At 38.0% G+C, this 18,498-nt stretch overlaps 1 protein-coding gene across 3 annotated transcripts in view; it reads right to left on the bottom strand.

The window, feature by feature from the left end:
• The window catches only part of ARHGEF4 (Rho guanine nucleotide exchange factor 4), a 95,883-nt gene that overhangs the window by 14,794 nt on the left and 62,591 nt on the right, over positions 1 to 18,498 (bottom strand). For all 3 annotated transcript variants that reach the window (XM_072407755.1, XM_072407754.1, XM_072407756.1), the window contains one exon: positions 7,009 to 7,139. In XM_072407755.1, coding sequence (XP_072263856.1) covers positions 7,009 to 7,139 — 131 coding nt within the window. The remainder of the gene's footprint in view (positions 1 to 7,008; positions 7,140 to 18,498) is intronic.

Here is an 18,498-nt window from a genome sequence, read left to right on the forward strand (position 1 = left end):
TACAAAAGCACAAAACATGAGTTCTAGAAAAGAGATTTATTCCTTTGAAAGTGCATACAGATATTTTAGCTATTAACAAAAAAAAAAAAAAAAAAACAATGACTAGCAAATAAAAACATACATTTTGGCACTATAAAGTTAAGAAAAAAGGGGACATGTACTAGGTAAAACATTGGACTTCTACACTGTACATTTTTGTAATATGTCACAAAATATCAAGATATCAAGTTGTAGTGCTCACTGGGGCAAACACAAGTTGCACAGAGCCCCAATTTTGAAGGCAATTTCGGCATAAAATTGATGCTAGAAAAGTCATTTTAGTTGTGTTGTAAACCAATCAGATATATATTAAACAAACCTGCTTTTTGGCCCATACATGGCAAAGTCACAGGTTTGCTGCACAGCAATTATAGTCAGTTGCTCCTACTTACTTACCATTTGCTACCCAAATATTTTTCACCCATCAAAGCCCCACCAGAAATTGTTGAGTTCACAAATGACTCCGGATCAAATCCTAATTCCCTATGCTGCCACATGACAGCACTCAGGCCTGGAGATTGGCTGTATTGTGACAGCCATGCTCCCCTTTATACAGATGTACTGGTATTTTTAGGGGGCCATGATGTGTAAATGGGGTTGCAGGGGGCTAGTAGAAGCACAATCACCAGAAGGGGCCTGCTATCTGGTGAATCTGTAAATTTGCCATGAATAGGCAAACTACAGGTTCGCAAAAGGGAATGTATAGTGTTCTAGTAGATTTTGTTTAATATTTTGTTCAAGCTAAAAAATTACATTTTAAAAATATATATATATATATATTTTTGTAATCAGAAAAATATGAAATATTATATATAAATATTTCACAATTACTGCTTGAATCCACCAGGGGTACATTTAACGCTCCCTTCTTTTCACTTTTACTAAATAACTATACTGCTATGCTGTGAACAGCCAGGTGGAATTTCTTTGCTCAGCTCAGTTCATAACAAACACAACTGAATTAGTCAGAGCAAAGAGACTGCCCCTCCTCCAGTACCGGTCTGTAGCTTATATGGCCACACATAGAGTTTTAGTTAGAGAGAGACAGCCACAAAGCTAGCAGGCAGTGCTTTCTTAATAGGAAGCCCAGCATGCTCCTCAAAGAAAGTGTAAAGAAAGCACCCAGAAATATTTTTAATTTCTAAAGATTGTAAAAAAAAAAAAAAAGAATAAAAGATCATTTTATAGATTTGTAAACATTCAAAAAGCTGGCTAAACACAAATTTACTGTATAACATCTCAAATTAATATGGACAGCAAAGTGCAGTGCCGCCTAGCAATAGTTCTTGGTTTCACTATGAGCAACCCATTCTAATGAGATGATTGGATATAACCTGCACTGCTCTTCTCTCTGTCCCAAATATTACCTACTGTCTCAAGTCTTTAAAGGAGAAGTTAAAATTGATACTAATGGTATGTAAACACTGGGTTTGGCATTTTGACCTGGGCTACAACTCAGAGGCCCAAATGTGTACATGTTTATCTACGCACACCCACAAATCTGAAAGAATATTGTTAGCAACCTGAATTTTGATCTGGACCATCTAAAGCAAAAAAGATCTTGTATACTAACACGCACACAACATCATCTATATCAAATGTTCTATTGCATATGATCCAGGTGTACATTGCTTTTCTAATGGTGCCCTTACACCATTATCAGCCAAAAATAGTTATTTTAGTCCCAATCTTCTGATCATCATCATTTGTATGGGTAGAACACAATTTCCTATGTTAGGTACTGCTCAGGCATGCAGGGAAATGTACATACGCACTGTATTATCCCTTCTATGTGGTCACTGGGCAATTTATTTGTTCTCTATGTCATTTAGGTGTTCAGTAAGGTACTAAACCAATGATTGATTTGGTCATATGCACAGTAAGTTTTTGATTGTATGGTTGAGTCTGTCCACTTGAGCTGGAGACAGGCCAAGCATTGAGATCCTTGCATGTATAGTGAGGGTTAAACAACCTGTCAAATACTCACCAGAAGCAAAACATTCAAATGACAAAATATAGAGATATAGCATAAAATGCCTGATCTTTTTTTGCCCAATTCCAAGATTTATGAGGACAATAGAGGAGTAATTAAATGAAGGCATCTACTGCCCATCCTAGCAGTCAGGGTAATAAATGCGAATGACATTTAAATACACCTAACCTGCTATGATAACCTGACCTTAATAGCATTACCATTTCCATAACCACAAAAGAAAGAAAATGCCACATAATCACAAAAATGTACAAAAATGTCTTTCTAGCATCAAAATAAGACTAAATCTACTTGTATGTGCCCTGCTACAATAACCCCCAATCCTCAATACCAGAAGGCATGTGTTGTGTAAATATCACTACATCCTTCATTATTCCATATGGTAAAAAAAGCAGTCGTAAGGCTTTTTTGGCTATAACTCAACACTGGGTGTTTGTTAACATTATTCACACTGTATTTTCCTGACTGGTTCTTTTTTACTTTGTGTATACGAAAACAGATCAGTGAGCGACACATTGTATGCAGATACAGCGGTAAATGAACATAAATACAATGAAATAAAAGGTAGATCTGTCCTGTGCATGGCAGCCAAAGAACACAAGGTGGAATCAATGCCTTGGTGGTTCTCTGAGGCATCTGTCACTGTGCAGTAAATAACACGTCATATGAAAGGCTTTCACCATTACAGAAATGCAGGAACAGAAGGAGGATGAGGAGTACAGCTCTTGTTAGGTATGGACTCCCGTCCTCCATACTCCTGGAATACCTGAAGAGAATCTATGGCTGACACTCCATAACACACCAGCTCAATGTCCCAAAATGGAACCATCTTTCACTCCAAGGCAAAAATCTGTGTGTTTTTTGTTCCAAAACCGCCTTTTTTTAAACAAAGCATGTAAATGTAAAAGGAAAACAAAAAAAAAGGACTATTGTATTGTGCAGGAACAAAGGCAGTGCCAGCAGTTATGTAATGAAGTCTCTCCATCTTGTGAATGGCATTTCTTCAAGGCACAAGTGTCGGCTGCGATTATTTGGTACCAGACGCATCATCAAGGTGACCAGGGGACTTGGTGACAGACAACGGTAAGCTGACCTGCTGAACGGATCCTGGCTTCCGGATAGATAGTCCAGGTTATCTCAAAAGAAGGCCAGAAGGAACATAAGCACAACATTGATAAAAATGAGAAACAGCAGGATGACAAAGACCACGATACGCTGGGTTTCAGGGTTCATGTTGCAGCGAAGAATGGCATGAAAGGTGCTCCATTTTTGTCTGGCTCGGTCCCTTGCCATAGCTTAGCCTGAGATGAGCAAATAGTGCAGATCCTAACGGCTTCTGGCCCCAAACAAAAGGACTGGGATGCAGCTGTCAGTAGGGGAGATCTATTTACTCCGCATAGTCTTCTGTGGAGGGCTGTGCATGCAGCACAAATGATTACCTTTCTTCAGGATTCAGCAAATCATCCCAGAGCATCCCATCCCCTCTCTGCAGCATGTAATCTGCAGTCTAATAGAAGCAGCATCAATGTTTTCCCAGTCTTAGTAGGATAATGGAGGTATAGAAATCCCTCTAGCAGAAAAGCCTTACATTGTGGAGCAATGGGCGACTGGGAGTTACTGGCTCCCTCTATAGCCAATCCGCTGACTGCAGACCATGGTATCTAGGAAACGCATCATTTTTAAAGGGGTTAAAGAAGAAAGGTGCTCATACTAAAAAACAGCTTAAAAATGGCTTCGGAAGGTTTTCTTGTATAATTTAAATGTCTGTGTCAGCATAGAATTAGTAGAAAAAAGCAAGAAAGCATTTGAGTTGTGTAGCAGTCACCTTATGTGCTTTGACACACTTATCAAGACAGTAAGATGAATGTGAGATGAAAGACTATTTAAGGCCGGATACACACAGGCAAATCTGCTGACACTGCTCACCTGACCAATCTATTTTTTTATCATATTGGAAATCGATCGCTCTGATGCCCCAAAGCACTGCATGCACAAATGCAATAATTTGTTTTTCTAATCTGATCATTGAAAAAGTCAGAAAGTGATCAGATTGGCAAGATAAAATTTGTATTTTTGTAATAAAACATACTTCCATTCAAAAACCAATTCAGTAGAAAAAGATCGGTAGGTAACAACTGGTTGGACGTACAGTTGACTTCTAATGTTTTTAATTAGAATGAGCTGCAGACCAATTGAACTCTACAAATAATAGGCAGAGCTAGCAAAGTGCTGGTAAAAAAACAACAACTATCACTTGTGGGAATACATGGCCCAGCAAGCCCCAATAACAAAATGCAGCTTTGTTAGGAGATTAAAAAGAAATCAGTTCAAGAAACAGTCTATGTGTTTCAAAGACGCATGTTGCTGGGTGGGAATCAGGTATTACCATTCATTCAGTAAAACATAATCATGTATCATGACGTGTAATCATTTTGATTGGTGATTTATTGGCTCTGGACAAATATCAAGTGGGAGCCCCAAATGCACAGTATTCCAGCTTTCTGCCTTAGTGCTACTCCATCAATTATGGCTCTAAAGTATGTGGGGGCCCTGAGCAGTTGCCCTTAATTTAAATCTGGCCCTGTGTGTAAATGATGTGCAAGGGGAACAAAAATGGGTTTTTGCTCTTTTGCACTGGTATTTATTTATTACCGGTAATTTCTTTCTGAATAATGCAATGATTATTTCTGACAAATTAATAAAGTGCATGTAATAGTTCATTATTATTACATCTTTACCAGTGTGGTAACATATTAGTGCACCAATATGTCACAATGACAATCACCTTTTCTAATCACTGATTCTAATGTAGTGGTTAAAGGTGGCATGCTGGGCAAGCCGAACAGACTTCCCATTCAATGGGCCTGATTTATAAAAGCTTTCCAAGGCTGGGGAGGATACACTTTCATCAGTGAAGTTGGGTGATCCAGCAAACCTGGAATGGATCTGGTCCAGAAATCAAAACATTTGCATAGCAAACAACTTTAAAAATCCATTCTAGGTTTGCTGGATCACCCAGCTTCACTGATGAAAGTGTATTCTCTCCAGCCTTGGAGAGCTTTATTAAAAACAGGCCCAATGACTCAGCCTCTCCTGGGGAATTCATAGGTGTGTTCCCATGGAAGTTACAAAATGAAAATACCCTGCTCTTGGTACCACTTAGAACAGCTTCGATAAGAGCTTCCCATGGGTAGAACTATTCAAAGCCTACCAGACAAAGCAGAATGCTGCGCACAAAATATGATGAAGTGGATATACAATAGGACCCTTTTACTAATAATCATGATGTTTCATAGCATTTACACTACATAGGTAGTATTTTGCACCGTAGTAAGTTTTGACACAATAAAGATTTGGTTTTGTCTTGATAATAGATACAATACACATACAAGTAAAACATTACTTCCACATTAGTTGTCAGAATAGTCTCCACTTCTTCAACTAATATATAATACTACTTGTTTGTACTATTTAAAACAAAGTTTGGTCTCACAATTATAGATCATGCTAATATATTTACATTGTACTGCACAATTTCTACAATCATACCATTTATGTTATCATGTGTGCTAATATTGTAAAATATGATGAAATATTGTGATATACTGAACTATTAATTGAAAATTTAGTATTCTTGGAAGACCATGCTGCAGGCAGGATTTACTAAAAAAAAAAAAAACCGTGTCTATGGTGGCACAGAGGTGGCTTTTCTCTATATCATTGTTGTCCATATATTTTCTTTCCATAATCAGTATGAATATTCTATTCATAGAAGGGTATTCATCACAATATTCTAAACCAGATAACAATCAGAAAAACAAGAAAATGCCCTGTTTTTTTGAAGTGAGATAACCAGTAGGGTGTTACCAAAGTTCAAAAAGTTGTATCCATCCCTGACTTCAATCATTGATACTGGGACTCATAAAACAGGAATAGACGAGTCTAGAGCATTTTATTACAAATGTATAATTGTTTTTCCTGGCATAGGAACAACACTGCCATGATTTTCAAAAGTGGACCAGAAAAAGGGAACACATGCAGAAAAAGGGAACACATGCAGAACTTGAGCTTAGGTATTAATCATCTTTTGAATTACTAGAAGGCTGGTGTTCTATTCCGTTTTTACCTTCCCTTTCAGTACACATCTATTCTCAACTTGTTAGTTCTTGATCATGCTTTCTTCTCTCCTAGGATTCTCCATTTACACAACTGGCCTCAGCTACAATATGTGCAACCAGGTGCAAAAGATCATCCTGTAGCCGGCACTGACAGCTTTCAAAATACAATTTTGGCATTCCTTCAGTATGCATACTTCTAGTTTTTCTTTCCATTTTGGGAACTTGCACTTGCTCCCTTTGACTTAGTGCTATGTTTCAGCATTTTAAAACTTTGGATCTACATCTAAATGATATCTTCTCTAACAGGGTCATGGAATCCCTGCAATGGGTATTTTATGCTGCAAAATCTGGCAAAAGCACATGTGGTGCAGTGAGCAAATAGAACATTCCATATTGTAAGTACCAGTGGGAAGTTTTGACTGCAACAAATCTGCCCTTGTTCTAAATAATGCTGACATGTTTTTTTTTATTACCGGGTCAGCTGCAGGTAAATACCCAATGGATGCTGGCACCCAGGTATCTTATTTTGGGTCATGACTCTGACTTTTCTTTTTCTGACTTTTGTTACTGCTGTAGAGTGAATTTATTTACCAAGCGAACAAGCTTGCACTAGGGGGAGCAACATACTAAATTGTTCACAGGAATGCCATGTAACCAAAGGATGGCCTTGTCTGCTACCATGCCAGAAAGGCAGCAGGTGACCGTGTGTTCAGCACTCTGACTATACTTCTTAGGAACTCTTCTAAATAATGTTCAAAAAGCATTCAGTTACAGAATGTTAGATCTATCTGCTAATGTTATCAGTAAATAATGTACACATACACTAAGGCACAGATAGACTATGTGTAGTTTAAGTACCTCGTTTATTGCCAGCTGCTCTCCCCCTCCTCCATATCGGTGGCTGGAAACATGTAAATCTTCATAGAGGTCTTCATCACTTCCCATGTCATCGGTTAGAGATGGTCTGTCTAGGGATCCATCTGTAATTACTATGAGGAAAGAAATAGTATATCATTTAGCCAAACTAAAATCTGTATTAACATACAAGGGGAACATGCAAATGAAGGATGTGTTTTTCAACTCATGCCAAGCTGTGAGACAGACTTTTGTTGCTCTCATCTGTCTGTTTTGATTTGCTTGGCAAGCTGTTCATATCATTATATCACTGTAGTAATATATCTGAATGCAGACACATTACAGATAATGTAATCAGAGATATAGAATGAAGCTTTAAGTAACAGGAGCTGTGAACATGGGTTCCCCAACAGAAATTAAATAAATAGCAGTTATCTTACTAGCCAAGGACAATAAAGCTGAGTCTCAACAGCACTGTCCTGTACAATTATGATAGCCATGAATGAATTTTGGCACCTAACGAAGCTTTCAGGTACTATGGCCACATTAAGTGTAATGTATACAACCCAGGTTTCTTTTACACCAAGTTATACCTTAGGATACCAATAGCATAAGTGTAACAATTAGCATCCTAATATCATCCTGTGAGTTCTGAACATCTTCCCAAGCAGCATACGCCAAAATGGCCAATGAAAAGGGCACATGTTTTCCACCTGGGACTCTATATAAAAAAATTTAGACTGTATAAAGCAGCTTTTATTAACATTATTAACCTATGAATAAATGTAAGGTCTTAGGTTGGAACACATAAACTTTTAAATTATTTGATTTGATAGAAAATGACAAGCTGCATCATCTGAACGTAGAGGCTGTGGCATATCATTTTGGACAATTGGACAAATTTGGCTTAATGGCAACACAACAATAGGGCTTCTATATTCATTTAACAACAATGATGAGTATAAAATTGTAACCATCTTGTTTCTTTCCACAGTGGACCTTCACAACTGATTTTTGTCATGTTGTGTTCAGATATACATGGCTGCTTTTTTTCCCCAGCAAATGTACAAAGACTAATGCATCAGTACTGGATATGGATAAACAATGGGGACCATGATATAAATAATACATTGAATAGGTCATGCTATAATATTTTTCTCTAGAGATAAAATTAAAAATCTGGTCTGAAAAATAAAATTGTTCCCAAGGTGTATCCAATTTATTGTAGATGGTTACATTTGCAACAAAAATTTAATATAACACTTCTTTTATTATTCTTTTGTTTCGCTGTTTGTTGAGTAAAGTGTATCAGTCTTCCCTATTTATGTAAGCAGTAAAACTGTGATCGTAGCATACCCACATAATCCCATAAGAGATACAAATATGAGTAGCAGCAGAACAAATAAAAATAATATGTATATAAAATCCAACAAAGCTTGGCCCTAATGCACAATAACAGATTATTCATGATTGTCTTAACTGAACTGTATCTTGGGAGATTGTAGTCATGGCAACCGTCAATTGGTTTAATCCTCTGGCAATACATGTGTAAAGCAAATGACCATTATAGCCGTGTCTGCCTCCAATACTTGTATGTCTGGGTGGATTTAACTCCCTCTTTCTGCTGGCACCATAAAGCCTTTTCTTCCTTTTCATCTCCTACCTTTCCCCCTCTTTCTCCCACCCACACACATATGAAAAAAGTGCTATGTAGCAAGTAGAGCACGAACAATGAGAACAGATTAGGTGGAAGTGGCTTGCAGGTGAATGATGCACCGCGTCAGCATGATGTTTAGGCTATTTCAACCATTACACTTACAAAATGAAGATTAAAGAACAGTTAGTATGCAGAGTTGCCAAGCAGACTGCAAATCTTGGTATGTCCATTTTTTTCACATACAGGACTCCCCTGTGGACATCTGTCCGGATTCAGCCCATAGCTTATATCTAAAGCAGCAGGTAGCATGCAGCGGAATGGAATTGCTGAGTATGGCGCGGCTGTATTCAGCCCACACAATCCTACATAAAGTCCTGCATGCATGCTAAAATACAAAATTCGATAGAATGCTACACAGCAGGTCATAAGAAAGCTGAATGGGATTGTGTACATATAAATATATGCATCCTGCTTCCCAGCACCCCACTACCTAAAGAAAACATTTTTTTTGCCAAAACATAGAGAACTGCTCACAATAAATAAAACTACAGTAATTTATTACAAAATCAGTTGTTATTTGTCCCTGTTACATGTGCTTATTTGTAGATTTCAGCCAAACGTGGAAAGAAAATACGATGGTCAACTCAGAACGCCAGACTCTGGGATGCCTCTTGGGATGTTCTGCTTGGTGTGGGCCAGTTGATATCACAAACTTCTTATGTTCCCCTGTGCTGAGACCTACTAGTACTTGAGAAATGAGAAGAGGGCTTTGTGACCAAAAACATGGGTTGATGAGAATTGGTGGCACCTGGTGTTGGTGGAGCAGACAATTAAAGAGATCTTCAAAGACAAGACTAAGGTGTATGTGACATAATAAAACCAAAGCTCCCAGGTGAAGAGGAAGTAAGTCAGGTGTTAGGGCAGGGAGGAAACTTTCCTTTTTAATTAGCGGTGAATCAGGTCTACTTGATTCTACCTACAATAAAAATATTAGCTTTGGGTGGGCCAATACTTTAAGTTGACATCTGATTTATTCATGAATGCTATGCCGCTACTATGTGAATTTAGCTCTACTGAATGTTGACATAATCAAGAAAAAAAAAGTTCATAGAAAGGCCATTGTATGAAACAAACAACATTTACAGTAAATCTATTCAGTAAACACAAGACACTTGTGGCCAAAATTCACTGGCTAAAAGGAACAATACAATGGGCTGTGGTGCATTCCAGGAATGTGAAATCACATGATGATAAACATGATGCAAACTGTGTATTTCAGGGGGCTAGAACTGCATTCATTAGCAGATTTCATTGTAATATACAGTAAGCATTTCGTCTAGAGACTGGAGATAGACATTTTCTATCAGTTAATATGTCAGACTAATCTTCCCAGATTCAGTCTACAAGCCTTGATTAGGAGCTTCCTATTCTTACTGACATCTGCCGTTGACCCAAAAATGTCAAATTAAAGCATGCTACAGGATATCTTCCAATAATATGTGACAGAGGCTGGCATCACCACGAATGTTCCCAGGCTACATCTTTCTTCCTTGGAAAGACTTTATTAACATTTCATTTCAGACAAAAGGACAATTTTTTTCTCCAACAAATAACCTTACAGTAATAAAAGGTCATTTGATTTATATTCAACACAAGGAGATATGGAGTGCACAGTAATGACTGGTAGTTCCTAAGCAAAGTTGGCTTTTATCTGGTGTAAGAGTCTGGACCCCTCTGAGGTTACAACAGATCTGGCAACATCCTAAATTACAAATTAGAAACGATCATGGGTTCAAAACAACCAACTGATGGTCCCATAATGGTTTAAGTGTCAGCTAAATCAGAATAATCACCACCTTGGTCCCACAGAAATCTGGAGGGTATCAAATGAACTAGGTAAAACAATGTACATATCTTAAATAAAAAGTAGTTGAAAACTGTGGCCAAAATGAGAGGTCGCCATGTTGGTTTAGACAGGGTTTGCTTTATCATGTCATTATCTCCAGAAAGGAGAACATTTTACATTGGAAATCCTAAATGTAACCCACGGGCCCCCATTACAAGTGCAGGTTATCCATTTACTGACAAAAATCATGCTTTATGTCATTTTGACAACACTGCCTAATTGAATTTTACTGACTGATTGTGATTACTCCCCTGAGATACATCCATCATCTAATGTTAATGGACTTTTTAAGCTCTAATTGTATCCCATAGCAGACCCCCTACTCTGCCTCCATACTGAAGAATATCACAGTGGGGGTTAAGTATTAAATACCCAACCAGCATTCAGTCTCAGTAGTGCTTCCATGTTCGATTGCAGCCATCCACTTCAATGAGCTATTATGAATAGAAAGAGGTGGCCAAATACCTAGGCACATGATCTCTACTGACAGGAATCCATTCTAGTAATCTGACTACTAACAAAAAAATGAAAATAAATAAATACTAAACATTCTGTGGTTTATGTCAATTTTCCATTCACTTGCCGCACTCCTGTTAGTTGGTTTGTTTCAATCTCATTCTAATTACAATCATAATTAATTTAAATGCCGCTGATTATTTATCTATCCTCCCCTTTCAACATTTTGATCACTCAGCAAAATCAGTTTGTAGAAACTGTTCTATTCACAGACCACATACTGCAAGTATAAGCAGTACTTTGTTAGCCGCTTTTATGTCTTAGAAGGCAGTCCTGTCACATATGTTTACTGGATGTCAGATCAAGGAATAAAAATGGAACAATGCACCATTCTGTAATTCAGTGCCAGCAAAGGCACAAAAGTCCTCTGTGTTCCTCTGTTTTCTTTTTTTTACACACACTTATAGCCTACACCATTTATTGAGTATTGTGCCAAAAAGTGTTTTTTGTAGTCTTGGTTTCTGTTGAAACGTTGGTGAAATGTTTAGGGAGTGCCGATTAAATGGCTTCAGGTTATTTCAGGTAGGTATAAATGCTCGTCTACATAGGCAATTTTCTTTGTTTTACTAGGACTGCTGATTAAGTTTTCCCACAACTACTTAGGAGTTTTGTAATAAGCAAAAGTTAATATGGTAACTTGTAGAAGTTGAAGAAACCTAATAAAATCACATTGCTGTGCTGCATATATTGGTGGGCATATACTATAAATCTCTAGAATGTTTGTCCTAAAAAAATGTGTTAAAGTGACCCTCTCACCTTAGAGTTACCTTTATAATAAAAAGCCAATCCTGTAAAAACTTTTAATTCAGCCATGGTTTTACATGCCACCCCTCCAGCTAATTTAGGTATTGTAAAAATCTAGGAATGAGAATACCTCCTCCTCTTGTCCAATGCAATGGTTTCTTCTGCCATCCTATATATCACTACAGAATGTAGAATTTGGCAGAAGGAACTGTATTCAATTGCTCCGAAGCAATAAACATTTGGGGCCACAGAGCATTGTAGTGATGGTGTTTCAAGACACAGGATACCAGAAAGTTAAGGCTTTATTTATTGGGCTGGCCTTTTTTGTAATTGATCCTGTTAAAATCTAATTTTAACAGTTGACAGATGCGTGACAAATCAATCACTATATATATATATATATATATATATATATATATATATATATATATATATATATATATATGATACAGGATTTATATAGCGCCAACATACTACACAGCACTGTACATTTAATAGGGGTTGCAAATGACAGACAAATACAGACAGTGACACGCGAGGAGGAGAAGACCGAAGAGCTTACAATCATTTTTTCTTATGAAAAGCAGCAGAACACTTCCACCTACAGTAGTAGCTTGGCACACTCTGCTATTTTAGGCTGAAAGGAACAAAACTAGATGCACATTCCCACCCACTCCTTCTTCTAATTAACAGATATTATTGATGGTGCCATCAATGGGCTGTACCTAGGGAGAGGAAAGGAAGCCCTACCAAGACCCTTAGTAAAAGATCAGTTGCAGAATGTCCTCTGTAGTGCTTAATTATTATCAATTAAATTGTTTCATATTATTTGACTTGTTAAAATCTAGCTCCACCTTAGGAAATAAGTAGAATACTCATGATGAATTACACATGACAGCTCCATTAGTCATAGCACACCATTCATTAAGCAATATTAGCAGCAAGTCATCCCGTTCAATGTCGGGAGATTCTCTGCTAAGTGTTTGCATTGTTCTCAGTAACAAACTACAAGAACTGGTCTCCCTCCCAAGTGGGACAGCCTTTAGGACATCTCTTTTACTTGCTTTGGCTGGAGAACATTCACGGATCAAATATTAGTCTAAAACCTCAAGCTCATGGCATTATCTTAGCTTGCTAATAGTCCTCCCTAATGCTAGTAGAGATCAGAACAAAACTGCACAGAAACCAAATTTCCAACTTTTTAAAATCCAAACAGGGAGAATGGCTTTCCTTGGGCATGATAATGGCAGACTGAGAGCTAACCCATTATTTTTAGAAGCTTTCTTTTTCCAAGTATTTACCCCATATATTCATATGTGGAAATCAGTGTAGGTCACCATATCTGAATTTTTGTTTGTCTATAGAAAAAAAGGTTAAAAGATTTAAACTGTTAGGGTTATATGGACGTTTAGAGCAGTGGTCGCCAACCTTTTCGGTCCCGCGGACCACTAAAATTACCAGCTCCTGACCGTGCATGTGCGGGGAGCCAGGTGTCACTCAAAGAGGGAGAAACCTCCCCCATAGTGACATCATGATAACATAACCCTGCCCACTCTTCCATCGTAGATCTGGGCCTGCGATTAGAGAGTGGGCGGGTTGTGTCCAGGGACACAGCCCGCCTGCTTCCGAGCCTAGGAACTGTAGAGGGGACATGGTCTGCAGCTCTGACCGATGCGTCCCCCCAGCGGGGTCCTTCTCCTGACCCTGCTCGGGGGTGCCCCGACCAGAGCTGGGGACCCCCTAAATTTTCTTGCAGACCACCGGTTGGCTACTGCTGGTTTACAGTAAAGGTGTATGGAAGGATTAGTGTGAAGCATAGATATAAATATTTACAGAAGATTGGTGTGAAGAATATTGGTTGGGTTAAAGTCAGGGAGGATTAGTGTAAAGGTTAGGTTTATATGGAAGGTATAATGAATAATGTGTTGGGGTGGATAGGTCCAATGGCAAGTGTGTTAATTAGAATTTAAAGCGTACCTAAACTCAGAAATTTAACTTTCATAAACAGTAGACAACCCTTTTATGTTAAGTAAAAATTATGTTGTTTGTTTTTTAAAGTGCAGCACTTCTTATTTTTTAAAAAAAAGGGTGCAGCACCACCCCCTAGAATGAAAGGGGACGCAAAGCCTCCCGGGATACCTAGGTCACGCATCCTGGGGGCTCTTGGGTGCTCCTTCTGTGCATGCCCGAGCCTAAAAAACTAACATGGGAGTTCCTGTTACGCAGCAGTTAACAATTCCTGTTGCAGTCTAAAGAATAATAAAAAAATCTTGTTTTTTGCATAGATCAATTAAAAAAAAACCACACACCAGAAATGATGATAGAACTACATGAACACAGATCTGCATGTCTGAGCCTCTCTAGTTTTGAGTGCAACATCAGGTGTTCCTGCCAATGTATTTCCATGACAACATTTCTTCTTCCAAATTTAACTGTGAATTGTATTAACACAGAATGAAGATCATTTATAACACACTGTGACCTGTCTCCAAAGCAGAGAACACACTTCTGTGCGTCATTAAAAACGCCTACACCAACACTAACTTAAATAACTTAAATATAGCGAGCTGTCAGCTGGACACCAATAATCCAATATGATCTATGGACTATGGATGGTTTTAAGGTAGATATATTTGACAAAATCCATTAGGGGATGTGAGTATGGGTCACATTAAATGACATATAGCAAAGCTCATCAAGAATTAAGTATTTGGTAGATTGTAATGAAGCAGATTGGATATTGAATTATTCATTTTTCTGAAGCTCTGCTACAAGGCTCCGAAGCTTGAAAGTTCATCCTGACACTCCAAGCTTGCAGCTAAAGATGTCAGATTTTGCAGAAGGATTTACTTAATTTTAGAGATGTCACCAGAACAAAAAGTGAAGGTAAATCTCCCAATGGGGACATGTTCCGATGACAAATAGAGGGAAAATCTTCTCACTTTAGTAAGGTAAACGAAAGAAGATCTCCCTGAACTGGACATAGGCAGCAAAAATAAACTGACTGGAGTTTTAACCCTTCCATACTTTATCTAAAGTGTAAAATACGATAGGGTTTACATATACTTTAAAAGAAAACCTGAACTTAGAAAAACATAGAGGCTGGGATTTTCTGACTTCTCCCTGAAAATGGAACTGATCTTAGTACTTGTTACAGGTTCAGAGAAAATGGAAGCTACTACATTTCTCTCAGGCTCATGGTAATTAATATAATGTGAAAAACTTAGAATATGATCAAAACTGCTTTGCTAGAATTCTACAAGGGTGTATACAGTCTTTGTCTGAAGTACCGTAACTAAGTTTGAAAAGGATTATCTACTCTTTCTCATTTAATGTGTGTATTATGCTCTGAAAAAAACTCCTTGACCTGAACACTTCATAATGTTATGGCATTAGGCATTAAAAAAAACCCTTATAAAGCAGCCAGACATATGCTGGTAATATCAGACACCTTCTAGTTCCCAGCACTGGTCTATGGACTGATCTCTGTGTGAGGACAGCACAGAACCAGACAATGAACTCTCAGTCTCATCATGTGAAATTGTAAGGAATTTGGGAGGTTTCAGTACTGTGTCCTATATCTTCTCAGCCCTCTGTCTACGCCTGTGCAGTGGGCACATTCTTTGTAAATGCCAGATAGTACCTGGCACAGGGGGGCAGGCAGGCTGTTATACCTTATAACTGGACAGCAGCACATGGACAATGTCAATGACTCATTTTACTGGCGGGCATAAGTACTTCCCAGCCCTGTACAGGTCGGAACATATTAAAACCACATAAATCTGATCTGGGGTTGGTGTTTATCTTTTATATGGTCAACTATCGCATATAGTAAGTAATGTATTAACACAGGCTGGGATGCACATTGGATGGATGAATAATTCTTCAATAGTTTTCTAATCTAAAGGTATTATTGCCATCATTTTTTAGGATACAAGTTTTTATTTATTTATATTTTTACAGTGTTAATAACTGGTTTAAAAATACTCCTGTGCTGTATTGACATAATATTTTATATTATATATTCTATAACAACTTCAATCTCCTAGATTGTAAGCTCTTCAGGGCAGGGTCCTCTCGTCCTCCTGTGTCACTGTGTGTATCTGTCTGTCATTTGCCCCTATTTAATGTACAGCACTGCATAATATGTTGGCGCTATATAAATCCAGTTTATTATTATTATTAATAATAATACTAATAATATTAATCTAATTCCTTATTGTGTATGTACTAGATCCCCCTAGAGCTCCCCACCCCTCTATTTTCTAAGCTGCATTTGGTGTACTGAGTCATGGAAACATCCTTGAATGTGAGTGGGTAATGTACTCTGCACAATGAGAAGAATGCTGCTTCTCTGATAAAATGTGTGCTGGATGTAACCATTAATCAGTGAACATTTCCTTTTATATTCTACAACCTACAATATAATGACCTTTAAAGGTCCCCTGTCAGATAACCATTACAAGACAGGTCTATATTTCAAGAGGACAAAATCTCTGTTTTCCACCCATTATTCATTTTCACATATTCATGTATTCAGATTCTATTTACAGCTTGTAATGAGCCAGAATGATGTATGTCCCTAACTTATATTAAATCCAAATGGCTGTATAATGTATATATAATGTATGTTAAACACATATAACATTTTAGAGAAGCTTGTTAGTGAAATAAATGATCTGGTGACAGGGTCTCTTTAATTAATTTATATTTGCAGACTTTAGTCCAGCATTTGATGATCCTTCACAGAACGGGCATAGTGACTCAAGCCCTACTCAGTTATTACAGAAAAGCAATATATCACAATAGTAGAAAGTAGTAAAATGATCAGATCCTCATAAATCTGCAGTGGATTACAAATTACTTCTTAAAAACACAATTATTTCTAGTTTTGTCAGAACAGATGATTTGAAATATATATATGTTTGATGACCAGTTCAGAAGTCTTCTGGAGGCTACCGGATTTTTTTTCCAGGGAATCACCCAAGAATTTACAGGCAAATGTAATGACACAACCTACAGATTTTTCTCAACTGCAAAACCAGCTTTGGTATTTGTAACATACTGCTAGGCCTTGAATGTGCCCATTCCGAATTTCTAACAATAATGTTTTACCATTCAGCATCTCCCCAGTCTCCAGCAATTCTTATCTGCAGTCTCTGACCATCTCCTATTACACATATGCAGTGTTATACATACACTGATTTTACTTGTGGTGCAGAAACTCCCCTACAAAAAAAAACAAGCATGGCGAAAGCTAAAAATGAACATACAACCTACAACCAATTAGTTACTCTGCTGCCCACTTGTTTCCTAGAACAGTTTCCAAGATATCCCACAGAAGGGTTAAATAGTTTCTATTGTGATTTGTAATTAAACCTCCCTGAGATTTACTGAAAAGAGTCAATGTGTCATTCATGTGTCATTTATAATCTTTTAATTACATTGTTTTCTCATGTGCACAGTGCACATCTGCATTCCTCAATGTGTATAAACTCTCTTGGCTTGGCTGTGTATAAAATCTGCTACTGCCTTGTCTGTAAATCTTTAAACATAAATTTTCTCAGCTGTTTTCTGTGCAAGGCTTGATGGTAAACTGTAATGCAGCCAAAGCATATAGGCACATCCAAGTTCCCAATGGAGACTTCATTAGCTGACTTCTGTGCTTCCTTTGGTTTATCAGGATCTGTGTGGGTAAGTGCAATGAAGTAAACTGGATTTATTCTGCTAAACTGGGGGTTCAATCCAGTGCCAGACACAGCCAACAGTGGGTCATTACATATTGACTGCTGTGGGGGGCCCCGTTCAAATGAGGAGGATCCAGGGGCCTTGTGCAATGGCATAATGTGCAGCAGTCTCAGTAGTTTGCACTATGCATATACATTTGGCATGAGGTATTGTGCAATATATTAAGCAACTCCTAATTTTAAATATGCTGCCAAATCTCCACAAAAGACTAAAACTGCGCAACTATGCAGCACAGTACACAGGTTGTTCAATAGGCTTGATTTAATAAAGCTCTCCAAGGCTGGAGAGGATACATTTTCATCAGTAAAGCTGGGTGATCCAGCAAACCTGGAATGGATCCAGTCCAGGATTCAAAACACTTGCTAGCAAATAGCAAATTACTTTGGAGAAATCCATTCCAGGTTTGCTGGTTCACCCAATTTCACTGATAAAAGTTTATCCTCTCCAGCCTTGAAGAGCTTTATTAAATCAGCCCCAATGTATAATACTGTGTTTGACATGTTAGCACATGTTGTGGTCACATAAAGCAAAAAGTGATCTTTATTGCAAGTTACTGCAACACAGCATTGTGACTGGACTTTTAGGGATAATTTTACTGTGAAAATATGGAGGATATGCCTAGACACTGCATGACTTTCAAATCTATCCCAGGACTTCAACAATTTCTTTGTCACTGACCCAGTGATGGTCAGTGACCACCCAGTGGTCACTGACCCAGTGATGATTTTAGGCTTAGTCTACATGGACGTTTTCCCAGGCGTTTAACCTGAGACTTTAAAAGCTCATGTTTGAAATTCTCATGCATTCCAATAGGCATTAATCTACACCAGGATGTTTCCTTGAGGCAGGTTTATGAGCGTTATCTATAACAGCGGTCACTGTTTGGGGGTCTGCCGCTCTGGCCGGCGCACCCCCAAGCAGG

This window comes from Pyxicephalus adspersus, chromosome 4 (genome assembly GCF_032062135.1).
Source record: "Pyxicephalus adspersus chromosome 4, UCB_Pads_2.0, whole genome shotgun sequence".
Classification (NCBI taxonomy): domain Eukaryota; kingdom Metazoa; phylum Chordata; class Amphibia; order Anura; family Pyxicephalidae; genus Pyxicephalus; species Pyxicephalus adspersus.